This window comes from Bos mutus, chromosome 9, assembly GCF_027580195.1.
Source record: "Bos mutus isolate GX-2022 chromosome 9, NWIPB_WYAK_1.1, whole genome shotgun sequence".
NCBI lineage: Eukaryota > Metazoa > Chordata > Mammalia > Artiodactyla > Bovidae > Bos > Bos mutus.
In genome coordinates, this window is record NC_091625.1 from 89,097,438 (window position 1) to 89,110,434 (window position 12,997).

The 12,997-nt window shown below is 35.8% G+C and overlaps 1 protein-coding gene across 1 annotated transcript in view; it reads right to left on the minus strand.

Annotated features, from left to right (window-relative positions):
- SYNE1 (spectrin repeat containing nuclear envelope protein 1) overlaps positions 1-12,997 on the minus strand; it is a 501,407-nt gene that overhangs the window by 303,313 nt on the left and 185,097 nt on the right. Inside the window, 6 exon segments of the mRNA XM_070376885.1 lie at positions 2,432-2,582; positions 4,543-4,703; positions 8,495-8,635; positions 9,447-9,617; positions 11,056-11,223; positions 12,783-12,947. Of these exon segments, the coding sequence (XP_070232986.1) occupies positions 2,432-2,582; positions 4,543-4,703; positions 8,495-8,635; positions 9,447-9,617; positions 11,056-11,223; positions 12,783-12,947 (957 nt within the window).

Genomic DNA, 12,997 nt, shown 5'->3' on the forward strand with positions numbered 1-12,997 from the left:
GCTTTATTCACTAGCTAGGGACTTGACAGTCAAGAACCTACAGACTATGATTTCTGTTTGGGGCAGGAGGACATTTTATCTATTAGCCAATACAGAAAGAGTACTGAGAATTGCGAAAGAACTCAGTGTGTGTATGTGTGTGTGTGTGTTGGGGACAGAAGTTTCTTATAAACATAAATGTTTATTTATGTATAAGAGAAAAACTATTTCTCTGAGAAAAAATCCAAATAATTCAATCAAAATAAAGCCAAATAATTTGACAAGTTTCAATCCAAATAATTTAAATAGAAAATACTGTTATCCCAGAAAAATATATGACTTCTGTCCAGGTGAAGCAACAGAGTAAGAATAACTTCTGTCTAGAGAAGACAGTCAGAAATAACTGGCATCAGATTAATGCCAGGGATACATCATTTATTTGTTTGTATTTTTATGTTTGTGACTAAAGTGATATAGCTAATGGACGCTTGTTGTTTGAGCATTGATACAATCTTTGTTTTGCTGTCTTTTAAGATGATTTTTCTGGAAAAGTTACTCAAAAATTCAACAAATATACTTTGAATTTTTTATGTGCTAATAGTTGTAGTAGGCTCTTCCAACACCTTAGTGAAATAATCTTAGTAAAGATCAAAATTTTTGGTTTTCAGCATAACACATGCCATTAACAAATTCATAGATGCTAACTATATAATAATGCTGCTGGGTTGTGGCAGAAAAAATTCCAGTCCAAGAAGAGAAGATGGAAGATGAACCCACTGAATGTTCTTATCATTTTAGAGTTATCAATTAGGAATGAATAAGAAATTAGTCAATCTGGAACAGCATGTAATAAAGAACAAAAATGAGATTATAGGTATCTTCATGGTAACATGCAAATGCATTATTAATTTTAATCCTAAAACTGTTTTAAAGTGAAAATACTATGACAAGTGTTAACATATTTTGAATATTTCCTATAAGCCAGTCTTCTGTTTGGAAATAGAGCATGAACTTACGATTCCACTGTACAATGAATTCAACTCTATCTTTGCTTATTTCTAGCAAATATATTTTTTCCTGTTATTCGTATTCATTTTTAGATAGTTTTCAAAGTGCCATATCAGAATATTAAAATGTATTTCTAGCTTGATGGCATGGCAATCCACAAATGAATGCTTATACACTTTAAAATACATGATTATTTTGTTTCTTAAAGAGTAACAATGTGATACTTTTGATTACTGATGTATTTCAGAAGTTGTGGAATTAAGGTTTCAAAAATAGAAAAGTGAATTTAGAGAAAGGATAAACTAGTTAAAAGGGTTTATGTCAAAGTTTTTTGAAAGAAAAATTTTGAGATGAAACTATTTAAATGGACTATTGTTTGTTTTCTTAGAATTTAGTGGAAATGATTAAATGGCATCTTTACAAACAGTTTTAAAAATTAAACATATTTCTTGGATATTCTTTAATGGCTGGGTATCTGTTTTTCCTGGTGTATCACGCAGGACATAAGCTAGACTGCAGACACCAAACTCCGTATGCCCTTGACTGCAGAAGGTGTTTGACAGGCAGTCTGTCCGGCATGTAATCTTAGCTAAACCATATTGCACCTCCCACCATGCACATGGCAATGACTTCTTCTGAGTCATAATGTGAAACGTTCCCTCACCTTGTTATTCATTTTACTATATTTAATCGAATGAAATGGCAGAGGGTTTTCCCATTCCAAAAAAATGAGCTGAGACAGAAAAAGAAGTGGCTGGAGTTTGAAAATGTGTTGTGTAAAAATAGCACAAAAGAAAGAGAAATGAACACTCAGAATTCATTTCTTTCAGCTCATTTTTTTTTGGTACGCTATTTGAATGAAGTGGATGATGATAGCTTATACACGTGGTTATCTGAGAACTGTGGGACAGCATTCAGATCATCTTGGTCCATGCCCCCAAAGGCGTCATAAATGCCAGCGTTAAAGCAATGGAATCTGATTGCTTCACCTAAAGAAAGCAATTTCTTGAACCCTTCTTTGTGGTTGGTGAGGGTAAATGCTACCAATACTTAAGCTAGACATTTAGACTTGTTCTTACATAGTAAGGTTGTAGATGATGAATATATTTCATGGCATATAAACCCATCAACAGGGGACTCTAATGGCGCTAATTCAAAATCAAGGAAAAGAATAATGTAACCATAAAAACATTTTAATGATATTGCACACAAGAATGACTTTGAATGCATAAGTCAGTCAGTATTAATACATAATTCCATCTATTAAGCATTGCCCAGTATCAGTCAAGACCTCTTAGCTCAGCATTTTGTGTAAATTTAATTTTAATAGAGTCACATAGCAATGAATGATTTGTCCTGGGGTCAGATAGCATTTGACGAAACATAAGAAAGGTGCTCTTAAAAGCTAGAGATGGATTATAAATGTAACTTGTGAGCAGGTCACCTTAATTTGGTTGATTTGTGTATCCATGGCAGATGATGACGTCTCCAAGGCATTGAGTTCTTTTTCTTTCTCAGTTATCCAGACGGACAGGGTCTCAAAGTTAGTGCCAAAATGATCCCACTTGTTTTTCACCATTTCCATGGTTTTAATACTAAAATTAACCAAATTAAGTAAATAAAATGCAGTATTTTAATAGAGAAAAATACATCTCCCTTTAAATCACCAAGTGAAAGGATAGTGAAGACATCTGTGACCACATCGAAGCTGAAACTATTAGAACAGGGGAAAAAAATGCACCTTTGATGTGAATTAGTCAGTCCTCAAGTCTTCCTGTCTCCTCTGAGAATGAGGTAGCACTACTCTGTATTACGAACGGAACTGTGCTTTGAAGAAAATACTGCTGGGTTCAAACGGTTTGAATCCAGGAATAATCTAGTTAAACACTGCATGTGACAAGTAGTTGCCAAGGCTTATTTAGTAAAATAAGCCAAAGCTTATTTTATTTATTTTAGTAAATTGCCCGCCTTGATTACAGAGCACATAAGGTTTTTAACAGTCCCACTTTTGTCAATATGGTCCTTTTGCTCTTAGAGGAGAGATGTTTAGTGATGCTTTATACTCAAAGATCTTTCTAAAATACATCTCTATGAATCAAGATAGAGCTTGTAGTCTGAATCTCATGCTGTCATGCAGGAACTGTTTCTATTATTAGAGTGAAGCCTGCAATCTACTATCTATCACAATTTCAGCTATTCTTAGAGTCTGGATGATCTTGATTCCAAAAGACTTTATAAATTCTTGTACATGAGCACCCTAACTGCTTTTAGACAACTTGGGCTTTATTTGTAATAAATCTAGTGAATAAAATTCCAGCTATAGGTTCCCAGTTTATATTAATTATGTATATATAACCATGTGGTAATTATACATATCTAAGCAAGAGATTATGGCTTTCAGTTTAGAAAAAGACTAGAATAAGAGGATATCATTCAACTATTAAGTCCTTGGGTTAAAAAAAAGAATTTCCCTGTTTACCAAAAGGCACTTGAAGACATCAGGAAAATACAACGGCATCAATGATTGTCAAATTCAATAATATTGCAATCTCAAATGTATACCCTGGATATACCTATGTTCTCATCAGCACAGGTAATGCAAGCTATATATATTGCAACTTTTTAATGAAATACAGATTCAAAAGGATATTTCTAATATAGATAGATGTAGCTTCCTTTCTAATAAACTGTTTTACTATTTCTACCCAATAGATAATATTTAAAGTTTTAAGTCACAATTTGTTTTAAGTAAATTATTTAACAAATTTTAAAGTTTAGATAAATGTAAAATATTAAGATATTCATAGTATTAAAAACAAATTTTGCATTTTAAAGCCCATCTTAGAAATTATGCCCTATACCTTAAAAACAATATGTGTTGGTGATATGCCACTAAATAACCTTTCAAGTAGAACTGTTAAGCCATATTATTTTGGTTATTGGCCATATGTTTATCCCCTCCAAATTTGTGTGTGTGTCTGTTTTGTACATAACAGGATACCACAGGCCAAACTATAATTTCTTTTAGATATTTAAACATTAAATCTTTAAAAATAAAATATATTTTTGAAGTTAATTTTTGGAAATAGCATACAATCAGTGACAATTTGAATATTGAGGCACTGTAAGTAAACTCTGTGAGCTTCTTGGAGTTGGAGATGCTTGGTCTATGTGTTTAGACCTAGAATCTACACAACCAAAAATCTACCCTTCCCTCTAACTTATGAGAGCAGAATAACACAGTAAAAAAAATTATTTTAAATATTGGTTCTTTTTTGAGATTCTCCTTTCCAGTGTATGAAGGCCACTTGAATTTTATAGATATGGCTTTCTCATGAACAGAATCAGTTTACAATGCAAAAACCACGTCCCTCACTTATAGATGCTGGATTCTCTATTGCCGATGCTTTCTTTTGAACTGCAAGTTGCTTCCTCAAAACATGCTGAAATACACAAACACTTTGATTTTAAAAGAATGTTTTGAATACAATATACAGGAAAGAGCGTTATGAAACAATCTCAGAGAAGAAAGTCTAGGACTTGTCAAGCACATACTCTTCTTCAAGGGTGTCTTCTAATTTTTTAACTTGCTCCTTGATTGACTTGGCCTGCTGCTGAAGCAGCTGCTTATTCTTGGGCCCAAGTGGGATCTCTGAAGCTTCCTTCACAAGATTCTCAGCCTGGACTGCAATACCTTCTGTTCGTTTAGAAAACTCCTAAAAAAAGATATTATAATTGTAAAGGCAGCCTCTTCTGTTAAACTCTGCCCTCAAATAAACTGAACATACAGTCTCACCAGAATAGATGGAGAGATGAATAGATAGATTCAAACATGTATGAATAATGGCATATGATACTTTCAGCAATAAAACAGACATTTTCATTATGGCCAAAATAGACATTTTGTTAAATTATTTTCTTTTTATATAAGTGAAACCACAACCAGACCTTCATAGTTAGAGAACGACTTTCATATTTATCCAACAATTCCCCAAAAAACGTTGACTCAATGGTCACCTGGTTTGTGTTTACTGTTTAAAATTCTTAGCTGCATGATAATAATTAACTTGTGCATGCCTATATCAGCTTATTGCAGGCTAGTTAGGCCATGGTCAACAGTGACTGGAGAAGGCAATGGCAACCCACTCCAGTACTCTTGCCTGGAAAATCCCATGGACGGAGGAGCCTGGTGGGCTGCAGTCCATAGGGTCGCTAAGAGTCAGACATGACTTAGTGACTTCACTTTCACTTTTCACTTTCATGCATTGGAGAAGGAAATGGCAACCCACTCCAGTGTTCTTGCCTGGACAATCCCAGGGATGGGGGAGCCTGGTGGGCTGATGTCTATGGGGTCGCACAGAGTTGGACACAACTGAAGCGACTTAGCAGCAGCAGCAGCAGCAGCAACAGTGATTGCTTTTTTTTTTTCAGTCATAAAGATAACAGACCTCTAGACCACTGCCTATAAGTACTTGTTTGTTTAACTGAAGAATATTTTGGTCATTACAGAGTATCATTGATCTTTAAAGAAACATTTTGTTAACTAGCTTTCTGAAAAGAGCTATAAACTGATCTTGATGCTGTTAAATCTTATCTACCATATATCCACATACTACACAAGGGAAAGAAGAAAAATTTTGAACCAGTCAAACCTGAACTAGGATTCTGGATTTGCTAATTACTAGTTGTTTGACTTTGACAAATTATTTTTCAGGCTCTTTTATATAAAATGCAGATAGTAAACTGTTCTCACTAAGGTCACTGTTAGCATTTCACTAGCAACTTCATTTTTAAGTACCTGGCACTCTGACAGGCACCTATTATCATTTTTTTAATGTCCATCACATAAAATTGAGGACAAAACCATTTATGAAGTTCACACACTGATTTTCAATAATAGTGAACCGCCTTAATTCAAAAATTAACTTAATATATTTGAGGTATCAGTAAATTTTAGTTGTCTCAATTTTGCCAGGTAAATGTATTGAATACTGAATTAGGAAAGGTAATCCCAGAGACAATTTTGAGTAACTTAGCATCTCATTTCTTCTCCTGGATTATATCAGAGAAGGTTTACATTTTGATCATAAACTCCTCTCTCTTAAATAGGTAATGTAAATGATTTTGTAAAATAAAACTTATGATAGCTGCCTTTTCTTACATAGCATCTCTCAGAATTATTACAAAATGCAATATATGATAGTTACTACATAATACTATTGCATCTTCATGTTTGAAAGATTTAACGTCCTCATAGAAATTATCAACATTACTTCAGAGAAGTACCCTGCAATTTGAAAGAATAAAAGATCAGTAAGTACAGCTTGCTTATGACAGAGAGATTTATAATATCCTAAAATACAGTATGTACTATCACAACATTAAATTCTGTGGTTATAAGCATTTATTAAATTATTAAATGCTATCACTATATGTAAACTCAGAGTCATTGCAGATTCAACTGTGAAACTGTGAATAACAGCAGAACCCCATGAATAAAATCAGAAGTGTAAAATAGTGTTTTTTCCTCCTGGTGTTTTTCAGAACCCAGAAAAAAATGGAGAAGGCAGAGTTATGTTTGAAAATGCTTATATACATTCCAAAGAATTGATGCTTTCAACTTGTGGTGCTGAAGACTTTTGAGAGTCCCTTGGACTGCAAGGAGATCAAACCAGTCAATCTTAAAGGAAATCAACTCTGAATATTCATTGGAAGGACTGATGCTGAAGCTGAAGCTTGAATATTTTGGCCACCTGATGCAAAGAGCTAATTCATTGGAAAAGACCATGATGTTGGGAAAGATTGAAGGCAAAAGGAGAAGAGAGTGGCAAAGGATGAGATGGTTAGACAACATCATGAACTCAGTAGACATAAATTTGAGCAAATTCTGGGAGACAGTAAAAGACAGAGGAGACTGGCATGCTGCAGTCCATGGGGTTTCAAAGAGTCAGATAGGACTTAGCAACTGAACAACAACAAAAATACACATTCAATCTAAGAGCATTCTGTGGGAGCTACACATGGGGAAAGCACAGTGCAGAGGAATCCGGAGCACAGAAGGATGCTGATAAAAACCAAGTTAAATAAAACTAGAATACTCTCATAAGGCTTTATCTCTAAATCCCAAGAAGACATGAGTGGTGGCAGGAAGCACCAGGAGAGAATGGATTCTGACATCAGCTAGGTCTTCAGCCATATAACTCCTAGGTGTTTGAGCCACATAACTCTGAATTCCCATTTCCTCATCAGTAAAACCTTGTTATGAAGACTAAACACGATATTGCTATAAACACGTGGCAGACAGAAAACCCTCAAGTTCCTCAGTATAGCCACTCAAGGATTACAATAGGTATGAAAGCTGTATTAACAAGTAAACAAAGAAACAGAGAACAATCATTCCAGCTGTCATATGCGTGTGCAGCAGCATATAGAAACAACCAGTAAAGCAGATCAGTTTTTTTAATGAAAATATGATACAGTTATATATGAGGTTATGGGCTCTAGACTCAGAGCTCTTGAGCTTGAATCCCAGCCTCACCAATTAGTAATTCCAAGAACTAGGATAAATTCAGTAACAATTTTGTACCCTGTATCTTCTCATTTATACAATGTGATTAATAATGGTACCTATCTCTAAGGACTGTTGTGGTGATTAAAGAAAATGATAGCCATCAACTAATTAGATCAGCAAATAGTAAATGTGACTTGTTCATCTTCTTCTACTAACAGCTAACCCAATTTCCTGTCTTGCTACCATTATCTCTGTCAGGCTCAGAACCTTGGGTATCATCCTCTCTTCTTTCACTCTGTTCCTTTTATATCTGTCCTTATATATCCATTGCCATCCCCATTACCCTAATTCATGTTCCTATTCATGTACACAAGCAATGGATGACTTTATAATTAGAACCCATGACTGCAGACTTATACCCTTTCAAAGTTCTACACCAGATTAAAAACTCATCTCCCTAAAGTATAGCTCTTCTGGTCATGTGACTCTTTCTTACAAAACTTTAAGGGTAGAGAGTAATGCTAGAGACCTTCAATAATCTTTGTGATGCAGTGCAAATTTCCTTTAAAACTTCACTTCTCTGTTTCTACTTTACAACAGCGAATTCCCATTTCTCACTCTTTAATACTTCATGGTGTTTCCTGTTACAGGAATGCTGGTTTTCTGCCCCAAACTCTGCTTTTCTGTATCTTCTCTGCCCCTCAAAGTTCAGTTAAAAATATCACTGCCTTCAGAAAGAGGTTTTAGAACTTTCTCCATCTACTAGGAACCTAATAATTTTCCACTTGAATGAAAACTTTCTCTTACATCTTGATGTTTAAATCTTATTTATGTTTTCATTCCCCAGAGTGACTTGACCAATGTATTGAAGAGTGAACCACAAAGAATAAGAATTGACTAAATGAATAATTACAATAATTAATGACATGATGAAGCAGAAACAGCTTTTCATGGGAATTAAGGGTACCAAAGGACTATATGGTCTTGCCAATATACCTTTGTCTGTTCCAATTCTGAAGATAAGCTTTCCAAACTGCTAAAACTCAAGAAGCGCTCATGGCTGGAACCTGTTTGAAAAAGGTATCTGACCACTGTCTCTTTGTTTGTTTCAAATCTCTCCCATTTTCTTAATGTGACCTGAATTTGAAAAAATAACAATATATCATGTTATGAATTATCAGAATGCCTCACAAAATACAGTCACATTTTCATTCATTTGTTAGGCTGTGAACTTCCAGTTAACTCTCAGTTCCACTGTCAAACGACTACACTGACTAAAGATCATCCTTACATCTTCTGTAAGAATTTCCCTTCTTGAGTCTCAGTTTACCTACAAAAAGGATATGTGGCCCAGGACTCGAAATTTTCTATCTGCTACAAAGCCCTATGAATCCAAGGATATTACTTAATGTAGGTATGGGACAAAGGAAAGAAACTCTTCAATGTGTCTCAAGAAAATAAAGGATAAAGGGAAGATAGAAGAGAGAAGGGAGAGAGAGAAGGAAGGAGGGAGAAAGAAGAGACACGGAAATAGTAGTGGGCAGTCAATAGGTGGAAGTAAAAATCCAAGAACACATTAACTTGTATGTGTTAAGGGCACAACAAATCATAAAGATGTGACTGTTGGACTGTCCAGAAAAGTGAAATTATCCAGCAACAAATTTCTGGATTCAGACAAGAGTGGATTCAAACCCTAGCTTTATTATTGATTTTCAGGGAAGATCCTCAAATTCTCTATTTTTAAGCATCCACTCTTGAAAAATGTGTTAATTACAGTACCCATCTCACAAAGCTGATGCTATGATTAAAAGAGATCACTCATGGAAGTGTTTAACAGAACGTTGGCCCATCAGAGGCAGGAAATATAAATGTTTGCTCCCGCTAGTAGGAGAGGTAACTTATGACCCGGAAGTTAATGCAGCCTATAATGTAACTTCCGGTCTCCTACCTGGATGCGGCGGTCCTGTTTCTCCCGACTGTGCTCCACACTGTCCAGGGTGCTCTCCAGCTTCTGCAGCTCCTCTTGGACTCGCCCAGGCAGCCCACCTTCTCCCTTCTGAGCCTGCGTGATCTGTTGTTGCACGTCCTTCTTCTTTGCATTGATTCTCTTTGTCTTTTGCTGGAACCATTTGTTCAACAGATGGATAGAAATGTTAACTCTCTTAAGCAACTAAGTAGGGACATAAACACCCACGCTATAATGGAGGTACAGAAAGGTAAAATCTCCTGAGCAGGAACCTAAACTGCATTTTAAACGTAAGACGGATAGTTAAGATGGTAATGAAGGCTCTGTGATAGTCAAAGATGGGCATTATTTATAAATATTTTATATTTTTTAATGGGAAACAACATAATTAATTTGGCCTGAGTGTTTTGTGTGCAGATTTAGATAACATGTAATATTTCGTGCAATACCCCAGATGGAATCTGGCAAAACTATTCATTTGACATAATTCTCCTTGAAGAACTATATTCTGCCTAAAAACACAAGGCCCCAATTCCAATTTTTAAAAATCAATCATGTTCTACAAATGCTAATATGAAGAGATTTAAGCCCAAGGTATATTCAGTATTATTAATATGCTAAGATATCTGAGGAAAGATGTGTTTTAAAATAAATATTTTATTGAGGTATGATGTACAAAAATGGTACACAGATCTCAAAATACAACTTTGAATTTTCACAGAGTAAACACACCGTATAACCAAGCAGTTGGTTCAAGAAATGAAGAGTTTTAATATTAACATATTACTGTGAATATCTATAATTTCATATTTCTCTGATTTAAAGTAAACTGAAACCCAAACAACACTTTCACCAGAGATTGAGAACAATATGGCACTAAGCACTTTTTTGAAGTCTAAAGGCTGCTCTTTTACAACTACTTCAATGCAACTTCCATTTCGATATATTGTTACATAGACAACTACTTAACATTTTCCTATACATTAAGTTAGCTAAAATTCTGCCATTAGATTAATTTGAATCATACTTTCACTTCTGTTGAATTTGACAAGTAAAGCTGATTAAAATTGTTAAATATCAATACATGTACCAGAGCTTCTTTAGCTTCAGTTTTAATCCTTTGTGGGAGCACACTCTTTAGAAAGGACTGGTACTTCATGTTAGTTATAATTTCCCAAAGCAGGATGTATTCAAAGTTGTAAACTGAAGATCAAAGATTGTAACATAATAAATAGTCATCTCAAATATGAGACAGTTTGTTTATGCTTTCCTTCTCTATTAAGAAAAGGATAATTTAGTGTTTTATGAAAGTTTTCATAGCTAAATCAATTTTCCTTCCACAATATTCCTTGAGCATTTTGGTATCATCAAATCACACTGGCTAAGAATTTTTCTTGCAAGATATTCTGAAATATTTACTATTTAATAAAGAGAACAGAGGTGCCAAGTTCTTTTAACTATTCGACTGAGTTCCTTCCCAAGCTCCCCATCTTCCCCGCTCAAGTCAGTGGAGAGCCTTACTCTTTATCTGTCTGGTTCTCAGTAACTAATCGACTTTGCATAAATGCCCCAGAGTAAAAAGGCATTCTACCTGGTGATGAAGGAGTAGTTGTTGTGCTTCAAACAAATTTTCAGTGTCCAAGATCTTCTCGGCTTCTTCCTGGACTTCTTTAGAGCCAGTGATTAACTCTTCCAGGGAACTTTTGACTATTTCTTTGTACTGGACACAGTCTCCAAAGTTGCTTAACATCTTTTCAACCTAGATTTTCATGAAAATCAATCAAACTGTTAGATTAGGATAGAGAATTTCAGATCTTTCAGAATCAGGGAACTATGTCAGCCAAATGATTATTTTTTCTATGCAAGTTTATAAACAATTTCAAGAAATCCTGATACCTATTTGCTGTACTTTACATTCTTACATTATCTTCCCAAATACAAAGTCATCAGATTCGTAGGACAACTTGGTCAGTAAAAATATTATTGCTAAGGGTAAATGTGGCCTTGTGCGTGCATGCTAAGTTGCTTCAGTCGTGTCCAACTCTGCGACCCTATGGACTGTACCCTGCCAGGCTCCACTGTACATGGGATTTTCCAGGGAAGAATTCTGGAGTGGGTTGCCATGCCCTCCTCCAGGGAATCTTCCTGATTTGGGGATCAAACCCTCATCTCCCGAAGCTTCTGCATTGCCGGAGGATTCTTTACTGCTGAGCCACCAGGGAAGCCAAATGTGGCCTTACTAGAAATGAAATAGATGGTCTTGTATAGTATACAAAGGACTATAAACATTGAAATGTATATAAAGAAGTTTAAAGTGAGTAGATCTTGCCTAAAAGAGACTTTACTAGCCTGCTGGCTCAACATGAACGTGTTGCTATTGTTAGCTATCAGTTACTTGGGCTTCCCAGGTGGCTCAGTGGTAAAAGAATCCTCCTGACAGTGCAGGAGATGCAAGAGATGCAGTTTCAATCCCTGGGACAAGAAGATCCCTTGGAATAGGAAACGGAAACCTACTCAAGTATTCTTGTCTGGAAAATTCCCTGGACAGAGGAGCCTGGCGGGCTACAGTCCATGGGGTCCCAAAGAGTTGGAGATAACCGAGCACAGCACAGCATCAGTTATTTACTCTGTTCCAGGCACTGTACAGGCTTCCTTTGTGGCTCAGCTGGTAAGCAATCTGCCAGCAATCAGGAAACCTGGGTCCTATCCCTGGGTTGGGAAGATCCCCTGGAGAAGGGAAAGGCTACCCAAAACTCCAGTATTCTGGCCCGGAGAATTTCAGGGACTATATAATCCATGGGGTTGCATAGTCGGACATGACTGAGCGACTTTCACTTCACTTCAGGCACTGTACTAAGTGCTTTACATACAGTATTGCATTCAATTCTTGAAGTTAACTTTTGGGGTATTTTTATCCATTTTAAGCTCATGGTTAAGTAGGAAATGGGGTATCAGAGTTAAACTCTACCAGTGGGCTTGTCTGACTCTCAAACCTGGGTTCTTAACCTCTGTAATTTACCTGAAACTGACCATGAAATAATGCTTCTAGTAAAAGTATGGATTTAGAAGCTTTGCACTTTAAACATAGACGGTGAACCTGAACTATTAATAACATATCCAGTAATGGCACAGACTACCAAAGCAAAGATTCTGCTCATCTTCCCCACCAATCTTCATATACATAAGTGTTTGTTATAACCATTTGGTTTAAACAATTAATACACATTTTAAATAAAATTATTTGTTAAACTGAAACCCAAAGGAACCTTCCAGACTCTTCAGCCAGAGCTTCTGTTAGCGTGTGAATAAATAGCTTACCTCTGACAACAAAGTCCCGAGAGCCTTGAAAGAACTAGATAATTTTGCCAGCTCATCTCCTTGCTTTTGGGCTTCATCCTCAGAAGAAACTTCAATCAGAATTTTAAGCCTGGATTTCAGCCAGCTGAGAGTCTCCCCTTTTTTGGTAATACCACTTCTGATCTCCTGGAATGAAAGAACACTTTTGATGGGCAAAATAAAACTGTGAATCATAA